The following is a 24057-nucleotide window of genomic DNA, read 5'->3' as shown; positions in this document are numbered from 1 at the left end:
TATACTGTTTTATTCCTTCCTGAGTTGGTCTGGTTATCAGCAGGAACTGCCTGTGATGGTTTGGTGGGGGTATTTAAAAGATGAATGGTAAGCTCCTGTTTATTGGAAATAAAGGAGGTATCCTTAGGAGTAGGAACAATGGAGTTAATGCCGCACATCTTCAAGATTCTGCCAGGAGGAATTATGTTTCTGGCGTTGGCCTCTTCCAGTGTGCTGGGTGCTTATATATCAGTTCACATTTTAGCAGTAAAATAGCTGCTTCAATGGGAAGAGAGGAAGGGGAAGAAATAATTCAAATGCATAGGGGCTGGGGATTTAGCTCAGCGGCAAAAGCGCCTGCCTGGCAAGCGCAAGGTCGTGAGTTCGGTTCCCGGTACCGGAGAAAAACCAAAAAAAAAACAAACAACAAAAAAACAAACAAACAAAAAAACAAATGCATAAAAGCAACTGCTCCATGTATATTGCAAACTACATAGATCATCTCATTTAATTTTTCTCAATTTTATGGTAATACACTTTACCTTTGGTACAATGTACATATTTTAAATGTCATCCTGATGAATTCTCACAAATGCATTCAGTAATGTAGCCACCACCCCAACCAAAGTACAGAACATGTGTATCACCCCAGAAAGCTTACTCATGGCCCTGTCCAATCAATCAGCCCACCTACACTGGGCAGCCAAATGATACTATGATCATTACAGATGACTATTTATTTACTCTGCTCCTGCATACAAGTGGAATCCTGTAGAATGTATTCTTGTGTTTGGTTTCTTGTGCTTAATGTGCTTTTGGAACCCATGTTGTTGTGTGCATCAGTGATTCATTTTGAGTAGTGTGAATATACTGCAGTTTGTTTATCCATTCACTTGTGGATGAGTATCTGGGTTATCGCCAGTTTAGGGCTATAACAAATAAATCTGCTGTGAATATTTCTGTAGCATGTGGAAAATTTCAATGGCCTTGGAGTGGAATTGTAGCACAGTGGTGTCAGTGTATGTTTACCTTGGTGAGAGACCACCAAACTGTTTCCTAAGTAGTTTTACCATTTCACCTTCTCACCAGTGCAAGTTTTATTGGTACTTTATAATTTTTTAAAAGCCTATGTGTTGCTGTTTTAGACCCATTTTCAAAGATATCCAAGGCTCTCTGGATCTGGATGGGAGATTTTCTCCTTTATATAAACAAGACAGTAGCAAACTTTCAAATGAAGACATTCTCAAGTTGCTCTCAGAATACAAAAAGTAAGTGCGTGGCATTAATGTAATAAATGAATGTAATATATGAAGTCTCAATTTTTTATGGTGATCAGTGGGAGTAGGAGTGGGCAAAACCGAGTGCTTAAAACTGGGTTTAGATGTAGGGTAATCAATGCATTTAATAATCATCATTTTAATCCTCAAATAATCTTATTTTATACCTAGGCCAGAAAAGACCAAATTGCAGATTATTCCTGGGCAGCTAAACATCACAGTGGAATGTGTTCCTATGGATTTATCAAGTAAGAATGTACTGCAAACAAACCTTAAAGGTTATATTTGACAGTTGGATTTTTTAAAAATATATTTTCCTTGAAATATACATAGTGCATTAGTTTCCTAGGGCTGCTGTAACAAAGTATTATACATTGCGTAGCTTAAGACAACAGAAACTGGTTCTGTCACAGTTTGGGTGTGGGCCGGGCCATGCTCCCTCTGAGTGCTCTGGATTTTTTCTGATCTGGTATCTTCTGGCTATGCCATCCTTTAGCTTGTAGCTGCATCACTCCAGTGTCCTTTGTCATCAGACGGCGTTCTTCCCTTTGTGTCCTCACATGGCCTTCCCACTAAGAAATCAGTCATTAGATTTAGAGCCCACTCTAGTTTGCTATGGCCTCATGTTAGCTAATTACATCTGTATAGACCCTACTTCCAAATAAACTCACATTCTGAGGTTCTGAGGTGGACATAAATTCAGCTGGGTACGCATGGTGAGACACTATGGATTAACAAGAGAGTTGAGTTGATTTTATCAGACATTTCGTAGATATGATGTTGTGGGTATGCCCCTATCAGTTTCTGTTGCACTTTGCCTTGGATAAGTTCCTGCTTCTGTCACCAACTCAGAGATTAAACAGGAAGAGAATTTCCAGTCTCAGGACCAGAATCTAAGACCCCAGGACAAAAATGGACAAAGGACACTGAAGACAATTTGTAGGAGATAAAATGAAGTTTCTAGGAAATATTTGAAGAACAGTCAACCGCAGTAATAATTCCAGTTACGCAAATTAAAACAAGATGGTTTTGCTCATCAGATTTACAAAAATGTTTAAACTATTGGGCTGCAGATGTAGCTCGGTGGTAGTGCTTGGCATGCATGAGGCCCTGGGTTCAATCCCCAGCACAATAAAGTAAAACAATCAAATAATGTATTAAGTAAAGTAGTCTAATTTGCTCTAATTTGCCTAGGTTTTGGCTTCATCACCTAAGTAAGCATACAGTTTGGCAACAGAGATCCTTAGGTGTTTGTAATTAGGACATTTCAATTTTAACTTTCTGTCTAGTCACTCTACAAATCAGTGTTTATTGAGTAAAAATATATTGAGTACCTTCTAGGTGCTGTAAGCTCACTGGAGTTTAAAGTCTAGGAGGAGCAACACACAGCAAACAAATAAATAAAATAAATAAACAACATACAGCAAACAAACAAATAAATAAAAAGCTTTACAAGGCAATTTCAATTTGTGATAAGGGAGGGCTGCTTTAAAAGGGTCAGCAGGGAAGGCCTCTCTTAAGCTTCGGAACTGAAGAGGGAGAAGGATCCGGCATATGGTGATTGGGACTGTACATTCCAGATTGAGAACATCGTGTGTGTTCTGAAGACACATCAAGGTAGAAGCAAGTTTGGTTTCCACGAACAGAAAGGAGGCCACTGTGACTGTAGAGTAGTATGTGATGGGAACTGTGAGATACCCAGTGAAGTAGGAAGGGTCACGTCATGCAGTGAATTGTATGGATCATGGTGATACCTTAAAAGGTTGCAGTTGAGAGCATAGCTTAGTGGTAGAGCACTTGTCTGGTATGTGCTAAGGCACTGGGTTCCATCTCCAGCATTGCCAAAAATGAAAATGATTATGTTTTATTCTAAGTGCTGTGAGACATCATTAAAGGATTGTAGGATTTACATTTTAAAACATCTAAGAGTACAATGGATTGGTTTTTTCTAAATGAATAATTTAAAATACAGAAAGAAGCCTATGCATGCAAGTATTCTCTGCAATGTCGTTTATATTGGGGGGAAGTTGGAAGTAACCAGAGTCCTACACTGTGCTTAAGGCAGTCACACATCAATACCGTGAAACTTTATGCAAACATTACAACTGATGGTCATTTGGGGAATAACACATCAGACTGAATGCCAAAAATCAAGATTAAGTTCTATGCAAATAGTTAAGATATTTATTTTACTGTATACAACAGGCATAGAAAGAAAATTAGAAAAAATATACAAAAATGTTAGTAGTCCTTATCACTAGGTCATGGAACGATCAGTTATTACTGTGTAGCTTTACTCTATACCTCCAAATTTTCTATCTTAAGTATGTATCACTTGAAGCCAGTTATAGTGGCACACTCCAGTAATCCCAGCACTCTAGGAGGCTGAAGCAGGAAGATTGCAAGTTCAAGCCCAGCCTGAGCAAGTTAGTGAAACCTTGTCTCAAAAAAAAGGACTGGGGATGTAGCTCAGTGCAAAGGCCCTGGATTCACTTCTCAGTACCAAAAAAAGAAGTATGTATCATTTTAATAATCACAGAGCAACAAACCCAACACAGAATCCTGTGTGCTCAGGTTGAGCTCACCCCAGGTTTTTTTCTTCCGCCAGTCTGACTGTCCAGTAAGGACCAGCAGTCTCACAGCCCCTTAAGGATATGAATAGCCTTTACTACAGTGGCTGCTTCAATAACATGCTGCTAGACTTCTTGGAGGCTTTGTATTTCTCCCATTTGGGAGTATTGAATTTATTATTGGTAACACATCATAAGATCTGTAGTTTCAAAAAGCTTCCATTATTTCTTGAGTGAAAATGTGCACCTGCACCAAGTTAACTTTTTAAAAGTGACTTGCCATGAGCTAATTGTAAGCATAAATTTACCCTTATTTCTTTGCCTGATACCAATAAAAATTTGCAGTGAAAGCTAAATTGCAGCCACAGGAGGGAAAATGTAATGGGTTTCTTTGCAGAGTTTAAATTTGTCAAAATTATGATGTGTTATATTTGGCAAATCACTCAGCATTGAGAGTGAAATAGCAATCCACTCCTGGTGTGACAATTTCCACAAAAATCAGTATCAGGCCACTCCGTCATGTCCTATCGGGTTGTGAAAGTAGTTGTTTGACTTTTTGTCACATTCTACGAATTCTGTTTTTAAGTCACTCTTTGAGAACACGATCCATGTATATTTTTATAAATGTAAGAATGTGTTTATTGTTAAATTTTATGATCTTCACCTATTTATTTTTCCTACTATAGATTGTATTACTTCTTCATATGTTCCTCTGAAGCCCTTTGAGAAGAATTGTCAAGATATTACTGTAGAAGTTGAAGAGTTTGTTCCAGAAATGACAAAATATTGTTATCCATTTACTATTTACAAAAACCATCTGTATGTCTATCCTTTGCAATTAAAATATGACAGCCAGAAAACATTTGCCAAGGTAAGCAGTGTAATCTATACATTTTTGGAGTATAGAGTGTTACTAATAACCTTTTCATCATGTGGCTCATTTTGGATAATTCCCATTCTAGGCGAGGAACATTGCAGTCTGTGTGGAATTCCGGGATTCGGATGAAAGTGATGCTTGTGCACTAAAGGTTTGTTTCTCTTGATAAGCATATAGTTTTGGTAGAGATAGTAGAGATGGAGATTTTGGTACCTAATATTGTCATGCTCTGAGTTTAATTTCTTTAAACTCAGAAGAAAATGTATTTAAGTAACAAATGTAATATTTTGTACTATTACACATGAGCTAGAACGGTTAGTTTAAATGTTAATACATAACAAAATGAGGTGGAAACATACATAGCTGTAAAAGTGGGTAAGTCTGGGCTGGAAGGATAGCTCAGTGGCAGAGCACTTTTTGACTATATTCAAGGCCCTGGGTTCTGTCACCAACAGCAGAAATCAGAAAGAAAGAGACAGAGACAGACAGATAGACAAACACAGAGAGAGAGACAGAGAGACAGAGAGTCAGAGAGATAAGCTTTACAAGTCAGGCTTTAGCATTTGTCCCACTTGGCAATTACAAGGTCGTTTACTTGCATGACTTAATAGTTTATAGTAGTGCCACCAGGAGACCATAAACTCCTTTCTCCTTGAAATCCAAATGGGTCTCTTGAGCTGACAGAATCACAGCACAACTGCTTTCATCTGAGATATGACTTCTGCTGCATGACTGGCCAAAAGATGCCTTGAGACTTGTATTTTTGATCTTGGAAAAGCAGAACTTCAGTATTACTTGGTACAGCAATCCTTAAATATCTGACATGTCACAGTGGCTTTACATTTTTACTCTTTGCAGCTAGTTTTACTTTTTGCTCTTTAGCCCATTAATCAGAGACCTGAAAGAGAAGTCAGAGAACATGCAGCCATTATGCAGTGTTTATCTAGCTCCCTACTTCTTTAGCCTAAATTAGGCAAATGTGTGAGTAATCTTGTGCTCAAACCCCTATGGAAAGAAGCTGGAATGTTCCTGACTCAATCGTTGGATATTTCTCAGCCCCTGCCTTTGCGAAGAGATTTCTTTTCACAGACAAACTTAAGTTAAATTAAGGATTAGTGGGCCCAAATGCAGTGTTTTCTCTGGTGCTCCATCAGTACAGATGAGAACAACCATTCCCTTTTTTCCATGCAATATCTTTTTGTGTACTTAAAGATTCTTAGATTACCTCTCGACAGTTCTTGAAAATGGCCTTCATAGCCATATTTAAGAGGAGTTGTATGTGCAGTCTTGTGGAGTGACTATTTCATTTCCTAACTGACCCAGAGGCTCATTTCGGAGTAACCAAGGCGATTAGTAGCTTGGCATGCTGACTCCATGTGCACCCTTGAGCTTATTAGGCTGGTGGAAGTGAAAAACTCGCATTAGAAATGAAATTGGATCATTCCATGGCACCAGAGAAAGCCTTTCATTAATTTTATTGGTATAATGGAGAGCCAGTGATTTTTAAAATGTGGCTCATAAAGTACCACATATAAAAATGTAAGAGAGCAGTGAGCTTGTCAGCAGCTTAGTAGACATTCAGTTTTTAATTCCTTTAGGCTATTAAGGTTCCTTCTGGCTTTTATTTTTTTAACTCTTCTCTTTGCCCACATCTAAATGAGCATCTAAAAAACATTCTGCCTGGCTGAGGGGATGCCTGTAGTATTAAGATACCCAAGTAGCAGGAGAGAAATAAGCTTTCCAGGCCTCGTCGGCGAGTGTTTCCCTTCCAAATGACAAGTGTTCAGCTTCTTACTGTCAACTAGTTTGGAATTGCAATTCTTTGATGGCTGCAAGTTCAAAAGCATCATGTAGCCAAGTTAGGCATTGTCCAAGGTGGTGTCTGAAGTGACTGTTGAATGATTTGGAACGTACAGGCTCATGGTGAGAGCCACATGGGCTTGGCCTTAGCCCTGTGCTCACAGATGCCTCTAACTGTGTGTGGTTCCATAGCATCATATTTAAAGACTTGCGTTCAGAGCAGTGATTCTTCTTTCATTCCTCTGCAGTGTATTTATGGGAAACCTGCAGGATCTGTTTTTACTACAAACGCATATGCTGTTGTCTCCCATCACAATCAAAATCCAGAGTTCTACGATGAGGTAAAATCATATTCTGGTATTTATAAAATGCGATGTTTGTTGTTCTTTTTCTCTTAAAATTATTCCCATCATTTCATCTGCACTTGGAATCTTTGAATGTCTTTGTTATGCTTGATACATTGTGTCAACTTGGGGAGTCTAGAGGTTTGGCTAAGTGACTCAGCAGGAAGCCAGGGTGCTTATTTTGTGTATATCCTGAGCCTGTGGAAGAGGAGGGCATGGAGATTATGTGAAAGCTACACGCCCCTTAGGTGGGGGTAGTCTGTTTGCAGTGTAAGGGAGGGAAAGAGGCTGCTTGCTGCCATTCCTCCCTTTTGCTCTGGCTGCATTGCTGTTCGGCTGCCATTCACCCCTTTGCTCTTGTTGCTTTACTATCTTCTGCCTGTGAGCCAGCCAAGTATGGACTGAAACCTCCACAAACTGTAAGCTAAATAAACCTTTCCTTCCTTCATTTTGGGTGTCGGGTGTTTTATCTCAGCAACAAGAGAAAAGTAACCAAGACAGTCTTGTTCCATGAAAACAGAAAATGCCACATAAAGCAGAGGGCTCAGTACCCTCTGATGACAGTGGAAGATCTGCCCACAAATTTAAGGTACTCTCTGACTTTAAATAACAAAGTAGGAAACAAACATCAGAGTGGAGCTGGGATTCTAGCCCTCTTTGCTTTGGCAACACGGGCTGCGTGACACTGAGTAAGTCAACTTCCCCCTTTGGAGGCTCTATTTCCCTTGCTTTGAAATGAAAAATTCAGAAGAGATTTTCTGATGGCCCTGTAACTCTTTCCTCCTTGTGGTTTTATGGTAGGGGGCACCCTGCCTGTAAGTGAAATAGTTTGAGACACACAGTCACACAGCTGGGCCACCAGAGTCGCACTGGCTGCCCTGCACACCTCAGGGGAAGGCAGACAAAGGGGGGTGGAATTGTATCCCCTCCCTGTTTCTGTGCTCCCTCCGGAATCAATCTCTCTCCCTCTGTCTCTGTCTCTCATCGTTCTTTCCCTCTTCTGACTTCTCCATCTGTGTATCTCCATACAATTTCCAGCATGTCTTTGTCACAGTCTCTGCTAGACTGTTTGTATTTATTTATCTGAATCTAGACTGCTTTTGATTCCTATGTGTTTCCATGGAACCTAAGTGGGCACTCCAGGCCAGATGCTCGGCTCTTTCTGCCTCTCAGTCCTCCTGTCCCTGTTCTTGGCTTGGTCTGAAACCATCCCCCCTGCTGTCATGATTTTCCCAGGTCCACCTGCTGTTGTATGAAGACCTTATACCCCAGCCTTGGGGCTCACTCGTTCCTTTCACTGTGCAGTGCCCTTAGTTTCTCAGGGGGGCAGGGAAGGAAGTAGCGGTGCCCATATTTATGTGCAGTAGAGCATTAGATACCCAGATGGTCTGGATGCTGTGAATAGGAATGTTCTGTAATAAAATATACCTACCACAGGCCTTAGTTATAACACCAAAATCCATGCCTTGTATTAATGATAATTGGACCAGATGTCCACCACCAAGCTGTTTAATATGTGCATCACTACAAACAACACCAGTCACAGCAGAAAACTAAATCATGTAATAAGTAATCCATACTTTTCAGGAAGCCAGAAATGAATAGGCTTTTGCGTTGCTCACTATATATTGACAAGCAGAGAGAGAAAAAGAGAAACTGTTTGCATATATTTGTATATGGGCATATACGTGTACATTCAATCTGTAATTTGTCTCATATATCTACAGGAGGCATTGTTAACATTCAGCTGGTGTCAGGTTAGAAGATTAGTTGAAATGCTTTATTAAAAACATCAATTTGTAACTAAATATGAGTCATAGGTGGCAATTTTTTTCTGTTTATTTAAGGGTTAAATTGTGTTTTACTTCTGGAAGAATTTCATATAAACTGATTGTAGATACCATACTACCAAAGCAAGTTTCTTCACATTTATTTGTAAAGGCTTAATTTTTTCATGCAAAAGATTACAACAACTTAGGGAAAAATAGTCTTGCAAATTCAGTGCACAGCCTGGCAAGTGCAAGGTCCTGAGTTTGAGTCCCACTACCAAAAAAATCAAATTCAATGCACATTCTCAATGGATTGCATTCACTGATTCTGATAGAGTTACGCAGTATCCATAGGCTACAAAGATGTGCTTTTGATCTAGTGTTTTAGAAAATCCTGCTGCAAAGTTGAATCCACAAGAGTCCATGAGACTTTCCAGCAGAAGTACTGAATCAGCCCTCATGACCCAGGAGAATATTGCTGTCAACCTGAAACTGACTAGAAAACTATTTGGAATATACTTAAACTATATCTACTCTTTGGCCACTTGGCCTGTCATTTCAGAAGTACTTTGGAACAGTGGGATAAAACTGAACTAAATGTGTGACAATCCAGCTTGATAACAAAAGTAAAACAAAACAAAATGCCATATGTAACTTTGCTATCGTTTCAGATTAAAATTGAGCTCCCCATTCATCTGCATCAAAAACATCATTTGCTTTTCACTTTTTATCATGTAAGTTGTGAAATTAATACCAAGGGAACAACCAAAAAGCAGGACACAGTTGAAATTCCAGGTATGTGTGGCCAGCTCTCTGTCTGTCTGTCTGGGCAGTATTGGGGATGAAACCAGGGTCATATATTCTTTAGATGTCTCTTTCTACAACTATTTGAAATGGAATTATTGAGGATATAATCTTTGTTTTCATCAAGCTGTGGATTACTTCTCCTGTTGACCAAAAGTACATTTCTGAGTGAAAATTCTCATTGATAAGCTGAGCATGGTGGTGCACACCCATAGTCCAAGCTACCCGGGAGGCTAAAGCAGGATAGCTTGAGCCCAGAAGTTGGAGGACAGCCTGGGCAACATAGGCAAGACTCTGTCTCAGGAGTTCACTGGCATATGTGTTCATTTTACTGTCCAAATAAACTTGCTGGTATGCTTAAACTACTATAATATTGCTATTCTGAGAGAGAAACACATATTATAATGCAATAGTGTTATTTCTTTCATGTAGAATTGCTCAGCAACCAGAATTTTTCGGTTCTGCTTACTGAGGAACAGGGAAGTGAGCCCAGAGTCAGGGACATATGTGAGCTGGAGGGAGGTTGGGGGCTGCCTGTTTCTATGAGAAGACAACAGATTTAATGAAATCAAGTAGGCTGTAGTAGCAAAGCTTCAGTCTTGGTTCCATTGCTGCAAAGCTTTGGATAAGCCGGCAGGAAGCAGCCTTAGGAGAGCTTAGGAGTCCTGTGAACATAGTTTGCGGTTCATCCAGTTCATGGCTGTCAGCAAGATGTAGGATGTAGATCAGGCCAGCCTGGATCATTTGTTCTTTCAGCAGAAATCTCTATGTATTTATTATGTGTAAGATACTGTAGTAGGTATTATGGAGAATACAGTGAAGAATGCAATACAGATCTCAACTTCAGTGAGTATATGACTTGGGGAAATGAATCCTGTGTACACAATCATAGTACAAGACAGAAAGTGGTGAGTAACGAGAAAGCAATGCTGTAAGAACTCAGAAAAGAGTGAGTTATTCAGCTGTTGGAGGGGCCAGTGGCCAGGAGTCAGGGAAGGCTTCTGGGCGGGGGGAGGGTATCGGAGATCTTAAAGGGTGGGATGAGCTTGACAGTGCAATGATGGCAGGAAGGTAGGGGCTTCTGGGGTGAAGGAACAGCTTATAAGTTCAGAGTATAGAGGGGTATGGGTGGAGTACCCTAAGTAAGTTCATGTAGAATTGCTCAGAGTATAGAGGGGTATGGATGGAGTAACTCACTAAGAGTAGAGCAAAAGATGCTGGAAGGGGAATCTTAAAATGTCATATTGAAAAGGGGGCATCAGATTTTGGAAAGCCTTGAATGCCAAACTGTGGATTTTCTTTTATTCTGTCACCAATATGGAAATTTTGAAGGGTTATTCAAAAGGCTGTTTCAAAATTCAAAATTGTGAAAGGGTTATCCAAACCGCAAACTAGTAAGAGCTGGTTTGGAGAAAAAAATGCATCAGACAGCAACACAAAGGGAAAGTTAAACTGGAGCAAGAAGAAGGAAGGTCAGAAGGAACACCAGTCAGGGAGCTATTTCAAAGGTCCAGGAAAGTAAGGAGGCCATACTGTAATGGGGGGTTGGGGGATTACAGAAGAATAAATCCCCTCAGTATCTGTGGGTTCCACACTCATGTATTTAACCAACTGTGATTGAAAAAATTTTTTTAAAATTGCATCTGTACTGAATATGTATAGACCTTTTCCTGTCATCCCCTGAACAATGTAGTAAAACAAGTGTTTACATAGTATTTACGTTATTTTGGGTATTCCAAGTAACCAGTAAATGATTTGACATATGTGGAAGGATATGTATAGATTATATGTAGAATTTATGCCAGTCTATATAAAGGATTTGAACATTCAAGGATTTTTCTATCTGTGGGGGACCTAGAACTCATGATCTGTCAATTCCAAGGGATGAATGTATATTAGAGCTGGTGAATGACTGGGGGTAGATGATGCATAGTAAACACTGAAGCTTCAAAACCGAGTGATTGGAAAGAAGGTATTGCCAGTAATAGAACTGTGGATGGGCACAGTAGATTTGGGACTAGCATGGAGTTGATGGTGGTAGTGAGACATCTCCATGATTTCCAACAGGAAGCAGAACTGACTATGAGGGAGTCCCCTTTATGCTTGGTACCAAATTTAACTTGTAGGTGTTAAGCAATTGGTCTTAGCAATGGGAAAGCTGACTAATACAGTTATTAAGCCATTCCATCCAAGACAGTGGAATATCCTACTTTATTTGGATCATTTATGTGTACTTTGAGTTCGACTGTTTTCTTCATAAAGATATGATATATTCTTAGTTAAGTAAATTTTCTAATACTAAGCCAGGTGTAGTGGCACACATCTGTAATCCCCCATACTCAAGAGGCAGAGACAGGAGGATGGAAAGTTCAAGGCCAGCCTGGGCAACTTTATGAGGCTGTCCCCCTCACACACAAAAAAAAATTTAAAAAATGGGCTGGGATGTAGTTCAGTGGTAGAGCACTTACCTAGCATCATCATGGCCTTAGGTTCCATCTCCAGCACTGGGGAAAAATCTCTGGTAATTTGTAGTTTTTGTAATTATTGTGAATGGCATCCTCTTATTGCAATTTTAGTTGACTACAATTGATATACCAAATTATGCTACTGACTTTTGTAGATTGATCTTTATGTGGTTACTTTGTTAAATTCTCTTACAGGTAATACATAATAGCTTGTTGATTCAATTAGTATTTTTAGATAGGTCTTTTTATCACTAACAAATAATAGCGGTTTTGTGGCTGGGGATTTAGCTCAGCGGCACAGTGCCTGCATGGCAAGTGCAAGGTCATGAGTTCAGTTCCTGGTACCAGAAGAAAAACAAACAAACAAACAAATAATAGTGATTTTATGGATATAAGCACATAGCTATTGATATTTCTACACATAACCACCTGTATTTGTAGTAAGCTATCACTTCTCAGCCTTTTGGCTGAGATCAAGTGGAGTAAGCTATGCCTGACTTCATATTGATGGCTCCAACTGCAGTCTATCACCGCATGAGTCGTTCTAGCATTTTCTTGCTTGTGTATAGCCTCCAATTCTAACGTCAAGAAACTTGGCTCCCACAGTCCATCATTCATTTACTTAATTGTTCAAACTCAGGTAATCAAAATTACAGTGAATATTAAACTTTTTTTTAAAAAATTTGGTATAGTAAGAGACATGTTGCCAAGAATAATGGAATAAATCTGTTCTGAGTGAAGGACGTATTTTGAGGGGAATTAACTAATGACAATGTGTCTTTTACTGTAACAGTTTAATTTAAATGTCCACCGTAGTTTATCAGACCTTGTATAGTCCTTTCTATATCCCTGTAGAAACTGCAGTGATGTTAGTGGAGTAACCTTGAGAACTGAGAAGAAAAATAACAGAACAGTGAGAACCAAGGAGAGTATGTACCTCCTGAATGATGAATTACTGTTTCCTTATCCAAATGTTAAGAGGCAGGCAAGGTGCTCAGTGAAGCATGAGCTGGTTATTCTCCGTGCCACACATCAGTTTTAACTGTCCATTTGTGAAGTGGCTTCCTCCCTTTGATCCAGATGGCATGCTTGATATTGTACCTCACAGCTTCCAAGTGCTCTGTATGCGTTTACAGTAAAGGACACATTTGGCCATGATCTGATTATTCTAAAGTGAAAAAAGGTTGCTTAACAAATCTCTTGGAGACAGAAAGTGGATTAGTGGTTGTTAAGAGGAAAGGAGAAGGGGCAGTGACTGCTAAGGGAATAATGAAAATGCTGTGGAATTAATATCAACGGAAACACAATTGCAGATAGACTGAATGTACACCTTAAATGGATAAATTGTATGTGAACTAGATCTCCAAAATTTCCTTGCAGAAAAAGATGTTGCCTAAAAAGTGAAATTTATTTTACTATGTTCTGTGTTGGAAAACTTTTCTCATTTGTTACATTTTCAGTTTAACTACATTGACAGAGTCATTTCTAATGGTTCCTCTGCTCATGTTATTACCTTCCTCTGCTTTTTTAAAAGGAAAGATCTGGGGAAGCCATTTCTGAGGTTGTACTGGTAAAGATGCCTTTCAGGCATGTTTTGGAGTCTGGGAAAGCCATATCGTCTACTTAGGAAAAGCAGTGTTTTGGTTGTCTTTTAAGAATTAAAGCATTTGTCAAATGAAACACGTAAATAAAAACATCCTAACCAGATTTGTATTGACTTCTGTGTTCACAGTATAAACACACACGTGTGCACACGCATGCACATGGCTCATGCAGATAGTCTTATAGAATCAGAAAGCAGTGGCTTTACAAAGGCTCTCCAGACAACACCCTCTCTTATTTGCAAAAACTGCGTCCAGAGCAAGCTTTTTTTTTTCTTTTTTGTACAGCTCAGCTATAAACACTTGAAACCCAGAGTAATCTCTATAATGGAAATACTGACACGCTCAACTTGAGCAACACAGATGGCTCTGGCATTTTTAGTTAGAACATGATGAATTTTCTAATAGAAAGCCAAGACACTCCTTTAGGGGTAGGGACTGTTAAGAAATGTAGAGACTGGGAAAAATCTTGTCAGTGGAATCAAGTTTTAAACATTGCAGCCTGGCTGCGTTCTCCTTCTACACCTCCTTCTTCTGTAATCAGGAAAATTCTGCCCACATAACTGATTTATGCCTGTTGCCTTATATGAAGAGAGAATATAACCTTGACTTATGCCCTTAATTTTCCATAGACCCTAACCCTAAGGTTGCCACAAGAGATTTTGGAACATGCGATCTCTCTTTGAGATAGTCTCAGCTGTAAGACTCTTCATGTAAAAAAAAAAATGGGTTAACGACCCCTGAATCTACTGCAAGATAAGTCTTCTGAAACACATACCCCAGAGTGTAAAGAAAATGATATTGGTGCATGTTTTAAGTTTTAAAACGTTTTCACAGGTGATCTCGCTCTGGTTTCTCAACTCTTTTAGATGGAGAGATCATGGATTGTTTTTCCCATTTTTATTGGCCAGGAGATAGAGTAAATAATGTGAGTGGCCAGGCTGGGATTAGGAAGTGATCTAAAGCCCTTGTTCCTTCCCCAGTGTGCAGTTCCCCATCACCTGGGCTTCCACGTACTGATCCCTAGAAATACCATCACCCTGCCCTGCTCTCCAGCAGCCAGACATTTGTGTAGCTAATTGCACTTGCTGTTTCATTTTGTATGGTTGATTATTGTCTTGGCAGTTGGATTTGCCTGGATACCTTTGCTGAAGGATGGTAGAATCATCACATTTGAGCAGCAGCTGCCTGTTTCAGCCAATCTTCCTCCGGGCTACTTGAATCTGAATGATGCGGAATCCAGAAGGGTAGGACAATCTCTGTATTTGTTGAGTCATGATGGTTAAATATTTTTAAATTAGACTTCTCTGGGTCTCGTTGATCATTTGGGACAAAGCTGCTCAAAGTTTTGTCAGGAATGTTCTGGTCTATAAGCATGAAAATATAGGTGTAAAGGTTACAGCAGTTTCATAGAGTAATATGGTATCTGTTGATTCTGACAATAACTTTTAAAACTGGGGCTTGGATTTTGTGCATCCCTTTATGAAGCTCTATTTATTTTAGTAATTCATAAATGTCTCAATCTGCAAAGGATTGGAAATTTAAAATGATTTGGGTATGTTTATTCTAACAGCAGATTATTTTCTCCAATAATCTCTTTCTGTCTGACTCAATTACACTCATTTCTGGAAACTGTTGAAATGCATGAAGATGTTATATGTTATCCATTTATGTTATATATTATCCATTGCTATAATACAGAACTCATGTCTATATTTTCTGTTTATAGCAACTCAGTGTGGATATTAAGTGGGTAGATGGTGCAAAGCCTTTGTTGAAGATTAAAAGCCACTTAGAGTCTACCATTTACACTCAGGTAAGTTGCATAGTTTAAATTTTGTCAATTTGACCACTCAAATATATTTCTTGATAAAAAAATAGACTCTATATTTTATTTGTACAGCCTCAGAGAAGTGATGGCCTACAAGATTTCCTCATTAATAATATCGTTCTAGCTCGTGTTTTATAATTGTTCTCAAATTACAAAATCCTCTTATTCCTATGAACTGATTTGTGCCTCATCAAACTCTGAAAGGCATATGGAAGCTACTACCATCTTAGAAGTAAAGAAACTAAGGCTAGGTCATATCAGGTCACACGGTAATAAAGAGAGGAAGTAGTCAAAATACGCATTATTCCACTTTCTGATGTAACCCACATTGTCCAGAAAGTCAGCGTATGTGAACTCCATACAGAACATCTGGACTCACTTCCCAGTGGAGTATCCTAGTATAGTTGGCTATTGAATGCCTGAGAGTACTGTTCTGGTAACTTTCTGCTGCTACCTTTTCTTCATCTCTTAGTTCAGACCTTTGTTCCTGCTTATTTCCTTAAAATGGACATGCAGCCTTACTTCATAGAATGCACTAGACAAAAAGAAGAATAAACGAGTGCTTAACTTGTTGGGTATTCATTGTGGCCTACCTGTATGCTTAGGTACATGCCAAGTTGACCTAGTTTTGGTGCTCTGCATGGTGGTCAAGGGGACTTCAGGACATGGACACATAGGTTGGCAGCCGCAGCTGCTGTGTCTGGGCGCTGGAATCCCCGGCTAGGTGGGTTTGCAAGACACGGGAGGAGAGAGACGTAGAGAGTCTGCATTTAAGGATGACGAATCAAATTTCATATGGCTGTTTCCATCTGTGTTCCAGGATCTACATGTGCACAAATTCTTCCATCATTGCCAGCTGATTCAATCAGGCTCGAAAGAAGTTCCAGGAGAGCTCATTAAATATTTAAAGGTAAATGAGCAGCAGCTTTCGGCAAAAAGGTTTGTTTTTCATGTCTTTCTGTTGCCACATTTGGATGTGGAAAAAAGAAACAGACAAACACTTGAAACTACTTTGGGCTGGGTATCCTCAGGAGAACACTTTCTATTATGTACTTTTCCACCAAGTGGCTGTTTAGAAGCAGACAACAGAATTGCTACACTGGGAAGAAAATGTTATAGCCAGAATTCGACATCACAGTTTTGAAAACCTCATGGAAATGTTGGTTTCAGTTGTGTACATTGATTTTCAGGTCCTTCCTCTGCCTGCTGACTGCCTGGTAAAGGTGCACAGTGCTGGGGGGGAAAAGGCCAGGAGAAACACAAGTGCTTTTGCTTGGAATAAAACATGAAATGATTCCTGTGTCCATGAGTGAAAGACTATCAAAAGGGCCTAATAAGAGACCAAGAAATAGTTGCATAGGAAAGCCTTGTGGAATACCATAATTCATCAGAAGCCAAGACTGTCAATTCCCTACATTTTAGGACTGGTACATATCCTAAAACCTGACTGGAAGTGGTGCTTGTTTTATGATTCCTCCTTTAGTAAGTCAGCTATAGAAAGTCTGAGGAAGGTTGGTTTTAAACAAAGGCTCTATAGGATTCCCTTTTGGATATGTGCTACTGCTTAATGATATTCTCAGGAAACAGGTGTGTTCATTTGTTTCGGGGAGGTAGTCCAAGATAAAATAAATGATGGGCTCTGGAATAAGAAACTGACTCTGTGCCCCAGTCTGTTACTTGCTGGCTTTGTGATTGACCTTGGCCAAGTTACTTAACTTCTCTGAACCACTGTTTCTTCATCTGTCACATTGGGATAACAGCAGTACCCATCCTGTAGGGTGGTTGTGAGGTTTCCATAAGATCGAGCATCTGCTATATAGTAATCATTCATGCCACACTTGCCTCTTGAGTGCTTCCTATGAGCCAGGCATTGTTCCAGGCATTTGAGGAGAATGTAAGTTAAGAAAACAAACAAGGTCCCTAGTATAAGGGAGCTTAATTTCTTGTGGAGACAGACACTAAGCACAGAAATGAATATGTATATTGTCAAAACAGGTAGTAATAAGTGCTAAAAAAAAAAAAAAAGGAAACAGTGAGAGAGAGCAGAAATTAGAAGGGTTCTTGTTTTAAAGAGGTCACAGAAAATGTCTCTGGTAAGGTGACGTTTGAACACTGACCTAAAGAAGTGGAGAATGTCAGCCATGTGAATTACAGGGGGGAGCTGGGAACAGCGACTACAGAGGCCCTGAGGAGCTTGGTTTGGTGTGTTAAAGGAGCAGCCATAATTGCAGGGTGGCCGATGCACAGGGTGATGAGACAATCCCTTGGCAAGGTGGCTGTGAGCTAGTCAGGTGACGCTTCATAGGGCCGTGGTAAAGTGTTGGGACTTACTCCAAATGAGATGGGAAGCCTTACAGGTTTTAAACGGTGGAGTGACATGATTTGACTTTGTTTTTTAAAGTAACATTCTGCCTATCATATAAAAATGCTTCATTGGAAGAGGAGGGGGATCATCCATCAGTGGTGGTTACTGTTTTTAGTTATTATTAAGAAGCAGAATAGTCATCTAACTTTCAAATCCTGTCCTCAGGACTGGGGACAATGTTGGGGAGGACTCCCAGCTATACATATGAATGCTTTGTCTATTCAGATAATTGGTTTTTCTTTCAGCTGAGAAGTTTTGTAAAAGTTTCAACAGAGGGGTATCAAACGGAGCATCATTTTCAAAAACTGCTATTCTTTGATGGAGAAGTTCTCATATTTGTATTTTTAAGGGTGTGGAATTTTTGATATTTATGTGACCCACTCTTGCCCTCTAGTGGCAGTGAGTGAACTACCATGTAATTTCAGAACTAGTCAGGTTCTTATAAAATGCTACCACTATAAAGGGTTCTAGCAATTCTTTCTATGGATAAGGGAACTGGAGTCCAAGTATGGGTGACTTGCTCTGTAGTCCTTCAGCTGATTGGTAGCAGAGCAGAGCAGAGCAGAGGTGGGCCTGTGACATGTGTCTCTTGACTCTCAGTCCTATGATCTTCCTAGCAAATCTTGCTATCTATTGTCCCTATAAATGCACCATTTCATCAATTCCTTTAACTTCTACTTGTTGAGCTCTTGTTGTTTTTAGTATTTTCTTAAAGTCATTGAGTCATTGTCCATAGAGTCAATGTTACTGAAGAGATAGGATACAATATGTCAATAATACAAATAGTCCAAAGCCATAGGTAATTTAATACAAATAGCCCAATAGCCGTGGGTAATTAAATGTGTGATCCAGAACCCAAGTGCTAAGGAGTCAGTGAACTAAGAAGCCATCTTTATCTCACCCTTGTGTTCCTTATTTTATTCATTTATTCTGTCATTCACCAAGTACTTATTAAACATCTACTGTGGGTCCAGACATTGTTCTGGATGGTGAGCTCTTATTGGGGTAGAGAGATTATAAATAAATGAATAAATTTATGTAGAGGTGAATGCTGTGAAGAAAGCAGAACACGTTAATGGGATCTAAAGTGATGAAGAATCTTGTATATCCTAGAGAGATTTGTCAGGGGAGGCCTATTAGAGGAGGTGACATTCCCATTTGAAAAGAACCTAGTGAGAGTACAGCAACCACAGGTGATAAATCTGTATAATAGAACATAATATTGCAGCAGGTGTGAACACCCTATGCTGACGTATTTGAAGGACAGAAAAAAAGACTGCACAGCATAACTGGAGCACAGTGAGCAGCAAGAAGGAACGCTGCCGTGGGATGAGTTTGGAGAGAAAGGCAGAGTGCAGGCAGGTACAGCAGCCTGTGACAGCCATTTCTTTTCTTCTTTTTTTTTTTTTTTGTAGTGACTTGTTTTGTTTTGTTTTTAACAAGAGAAGGATAGCATTGTCTAATTTGCATTTCAAAATGAACACACTGGCTTCTTTGTTGAGAATAAATTATAGAAGAGCAATACTGGTAGCAGGGAGATCTGCCCTGCATGGAATACATGTCTCCTTTTTACCCGGCATTACCCTGCTTATCTTTTAGCTCTCCTGCTCTTGGAAACCTCATCCCCACCCACCTGCAGCCCAGTTGTTCCTTCCTTTGTGCATGTATGTACCACTATCAGGCTGGTCAGTTTGCACTGTAGTATTTTAGTTCCGTGTGTTCACCCTTGTTAGACTAAGAACTATGTAATGCTAAGAATCTGTGTGTGTGTATGTGTGTGCGTACGTGCTGGTCTATTGGAAATACATACAGTATGCCTTTATTGAGTGAAAAAGTGAATGTTTTCACTGAAGTGGAGATTGAAGCTTGCCTTGAAAGGACACCTACAGATTTGGCTAAAACTATGAACAAAGAGACAAATGGATGAAACCATGTGTTATATTCAAGGAACAGTGAAGACACAAGTTTGACCTTATAAAGAACAATGATGAGTACTAAGGCTGGAAATGTAGGCTGAGCCTCAAGTAACTTGAACTTAATTCTCTAGGTCAGGGTTTCTCAGCCTTGGCTCTACTGACATTTTGGGTAGGATAATCCTTTGTTGTGAGGGACTGCGCTGCACTGTAGGCTGTTCAGCAGAATCTCAGGCCTTCCCTCACCAGAGGTCAATAGAGTGCCCCAGCTGTGGTATTCCCCAGTGTCTCCAGTCATTGCCACGTCTCCTGTGGGAAGCGACGTGGTGCTCTGGTCAAGAGCCACTCTGTAATGGTCATGGTGAGGGAGCAAACAAATCATTGTAGGAGGTAGTCTGATGTAACCAGTGTTTGAGGAACATTCACTTGGAAATGAGAGCTGGATGTGTTGGGAATAAAGAAAAACTGTATAGAGACTTACTAAAAACATTAAGAGTTTAGTTATAGATTAGAGAGCCCTGAAAAGAAGTGATGGAGGGAAGGATGGGTGAGAGGGTGCACAGGGTGAAGAAACTTGAAAGGTAGAATTCCTGCGCTTGGCATCCTGCTCTGCGTGTGGGATTGTGGGGCTGTTCCACAGAAGTCTAGGAGGTTACTGTTTAGATGACTTGGATTCAGGTGACAGCGTCTTGCACGGCGAGAGTAAGGGTGGAAAGATGGAGCAGAAGTAAGGGAGAATGTGAAAGAGAAATGAGTTCCTTGAGTGCTGGACTTGTCCGTCTCTGTCCCCGTAGCACTACACATTGAATTGATACAGAAGGTGCTCAGTGAAATTTCCTTCCTAACTCCCTCCTTTCTTTCCTTCTTCCCTCCCTCTCTCCCCTCTCGCTTCCTCTCCTTCCCTTCCTCTTTCCCTCCCTTCCTGCTTTTCTTCCTGTTGGCTGGTTGAATGAGTAAGTGAATGTGGAGAGAAGGGAAGAAAGCAAGAAATTGAACAGACTTTACCGTAACATTTCTATGTATGTACACACACCTTTCTTCATTTTGATGTTTGTAACACACCTGTTATTAGAAACAGAGTGTTAGCACTTTGAAGGGCTGTATCACAAGGGTGTCAGAATGCAAAACTACCTCCTTTTGTAGATGATGCTCATGTAAAGCCCATTGTATATAGGACTGTTCTTTATTGAAACCCACTTAACTTCTTAGCAGATTAACTCGAGCTAGCTCCTTCTCGTGAAAAACTTACAGAAATACTGGAGGCTAGATATGTCTGTAGCGCTGATCTCCAAATAGCCTGCTCCTTCCCAAACCCCACCATTGAGTGCTGGTTTACCAAGAGTCGGTTGTCTTTTTGCAGAACTCACTTATTCCAGTGACACTTGTTATCTTCAGTTAAGCATTTAACATTGAATAAACTAACAAAATCTGAATGTCAAAATAGAGGCATAGATAAAAAAATAACAAATCAGAGTTCCCTATTCCAGGAAATTCACATTTAAATGAGCTCACACTTAAACTCACATATAAATGAGTCAATAGATTTCTCATTAATTTTTTGTTGTTTTACATTTGCAAATTATATCATATTTCTGTTTGTTTTCATAACTAATGATAACTTATTTTAGTGTTTGCATGCCATGGAGATCCAAGTCATGATACAGTTTCTACCTGTAATTCTTATGCAACTCTTCCGAGTTCTCACAAACATGACCCATGAAGATGACGTTCCTATCAACTGCACCATGTGAGTTTTGGTGTTATAATACAATCAAGTTGTTTATTTGAGATCTTTCTTCTTTTTAATGGAAGCTTTCATTGCTATAAACTTCCTTTGTAGAACTGCTTTTGTTGCATCTAGTCAGTTTCCTATGTTGTATTTCCATTGGCATTTCCCTGAGGATATTTTTAAATTTCTATTTTGATTTCCTTTTTGGGTGATTAGTTGTTCAGGAGCATATTAATTCTCTCATACCGAATTTTCCACAATTCCTCCTGGTGTTGATTTCTAGTTGTATACCATTGTTGTTGAAAGGAATACTTGATATGACTTCAGTCTTAATTTTTTTTTAAGACTTGTTTGTGTCCAACATGTAATCTATCATGGAGAATATCCCACATAGACATGAGGAGAATGTTTATACTTTTGCTGTCAGGTAGAACATTCTGTATATGTCTGTTAGATCCTTTTGGTCTAAGTGTAATTCAAGTCCAATATTTCCATATTAATTTTCTGTCCAGTTTATTTATCCATCATTGAAGTGGCATATCGAAGTCCCTTATCACTGGTGTATTGCTACTTATTTCTCCCTTTATGGCCATTTTAGTATATATTTAAGAAGCCAAATATAAAAGTTTTAATTGAACTTCCTCATGCTATCAATTATAGTAGCCACCAGGCACCTGTGGCCACTGGGCACTGTAAGTGTGGCTAGTTCAGCTGAGGAGGTGAATTTTTAATTATGTTACGTTTTAATTTTAATTTATTAAAATAGCCATACATGACTAGTGTCTCATATTGGACAGAATGTGTCATTGAGCCATCATTTGTTTACTTGAAAGAATAAGAAAGTATTGTCTTTACATACAAACAAATAAGAACATATTGTGGAGTAGAATGAAAACTGCATGTGAGTTTTGAAATTAAAATAGGAGACTTTAGTGAGGTGTGGTGGCATATGCCCATAATTCCAGCCCCCTGGGAGGCTAAGACAGGGAGATTGCAAGTTCAAGGCCAGCCTGGACAACTTAGTGGCTTACTCAGGCCCTGTCTCAAAATAAAATAAATGAAAAGACTTAAATGAAAATGAAGCTCAGCATTCCTGGGTTCAACGCCTAGTACTAAAAGATGATAGATAGACTAGATAGCTAGAACAATCGATGGACAGATAGATAGATAGATAGATAGATAGATAGATAGAAGACCTTTAAAAACTTGTGAGCTCCATGTGGCTGTTTCTAGCTTTGTTGTCTCTGCTGTTGCATCAGCCTCTTCCACCAGGCCCCAGCCTATACACAACTGCACGTTGTTTGTTCATCTCTGTTTTGGGGATAGTCTGGTCAAAAATTTAAGAAGCATTATTTTAATTCAAAATGTGGTTTCTAGGCCAGCAGCATTGAACTTCACCTCAGACCTATAAAATCAGAAACTCTGAAGAGGAGCTAAGCAATCTGTTAAGAAATTCTCTGGATGATTCTGATGTATACTGAAGTGTGAGAACGACTGCTAGGCTCTTAAATTTAAATCTTTCCCTGAATTTTATATTTACCTCCCAATTTTAGTTCTTATCATTATACCTGCCTTGTTTCTCCCTTCCCCCTTTTCTATTATTTATTTTTTCCTTTTATTCTCGCTAGAGTGATTTCAGTACTTACCTTAATTGAGTTCTTTGAACGGCTATGACCAAACATACTTCAAACACAGAGATTTAGAAAGGAAATGAAATATCTGAGCAGCAAATAGTTCTTTTGAAGCAGGAGATAAATTTTACAAGACACTAAGCATGTTAGATTCTGAAATCTTAGTTAGCCCTAAACTACCATTATCTCTTATGTTTTCTCATTTCTAATTGTTCAGGCAGTGTTAAGTATTTTGGGGGTTAAACACAATGATCTTATTTAACAGTCACACTGCAGTAATTGTAGTCCAACATGCTGACTTTTGCGAATATCGTTTCAGGGTTCTCTTACACATCGTATCAAAGTGTCATGAAGAAGGCTTGGATAGTTATTTAAGATCCTTCATTAAGGTTTGTGGACTGAGCTTTCTTGCCAAGTGGATTGTTTTGTAGGAGAGTTGTGGCTTATGGTTCCTTTTCTCTGTTTGTAGTATAGTTTCCGACCTGAAAAACCGAGCGCTCTTCAGGCCCAGCTGATACATGAGACCCTGGCTACTACGATGATAGCAATACTGAAACAGTCTGCAGATTTCTTAGCAATAAATAAACTGCTAAAGGTAAAGACATGGGACACAACCGAGAACAAAAGCAGCCATGAATGTAGTTGTCTGTACCCTCCCGGCTCAGTTCTTGGTTTTCAGCATTTTCTCACATGACCACCACCCCCATCACTGTGCATCTTTTGCCTGAAGTTCTCTACACAACCTTCTTCACCTTCCTGTCCACCCTGGCCCTCAGTCAAATGCAGAATAGAACAAAGCTTGGTCTGAAGAATCTGGGTGAGAATCTTGAATCCATTACAGCATAGTTCTGGGGCCTGGGGTCAGTTATTGAGCATCTCTGAGCCTCCAGTTCCTCATTTCTAAGTCACAAGTGGGCAGGGGATAGAGCTCAGGGGCATAAGTGCCTGCCTAACAAGCACAAGGCCCTAAATTCAATTCCTGGTACCAAAAAAATAAATAAATAAATAAGTAGGGGCTGGGGATTTAGCTCAGCGGCAAAAGTGCCTGCCTGGCAAGCGCAAGGTCGTGAGTTCGGTTCCCAGTACCGGAGAAAAACCAAAA

The 24057-nt window shown here is 39.6% G+C and overlaps 1 protein-coding gene across 2 annotated transcripts in view; it reads left to right on the top strand.

The window, feature by feature from the left end:
* The window catches only part of Dock11 (dedicator of cytokinesis 11), a 192474-nt gene that overhangs the window by 83683 nt on the left and 84734 nt on the right, over positions 1-24057 (top strand). For both annotated transcript variants that reach the window (XM_005410460.2, XM_005410459.2), the window contains exons 15-26: positions 1125-1247; positions 1428-1504; positions 4513-4697; positions 4789-4854; positions 6752-6844; positions 9288-9411; positions 14612-14733; positions 15216-15302; positions 16138-16227; positions 21224-21342; positions 23275-23344; positions 23425-23550. In XM_005410460.2, the coding sequence (XP_005410517.1) occupies positions 1125-1247; positions 1428-1504; positions 4513-4697; positions 4789-4854; positions 6752-6844; positions 9288-9411; positions 14612-14733; positions 15216-15302; positions 16138-16227; positions 21224-21342; positions 23275-23344; positions 23425-23550 (1282 nt within the window). The remainder of the gene's footprint in view (positions 1-1124; positions 1248-1427; positions 1505-4512; positions 4698-4788; positions 4855-6751; positions 6845-9287; positions 9412-14611; positions 14734-15215; positions 15303-16137; positions 16228-21223; positions 21343-23274; positions 23345-23424; positions 23551-24057) is intronic.

The sequence above is a fragment of the Chinchilla lanigera genome, unplaced genomic scaffold, assembly GCF_000276665.1.
Source record: "Chinchilla lanigera isolate Chin_1 unplaced genomic scaffold, ChiLan1.0 scaffold00133, whole genome shotgun sequence".
Lineage (NCBI taxonomy): Eukaryota > Metazoa > Chordata > Mammalia > Rodentia > Chinchillidae > Chinchilla > Chinchilla lanigera.
This window is presented reverse-complemented; position numbering and strand designations above follow the sequence as displayed.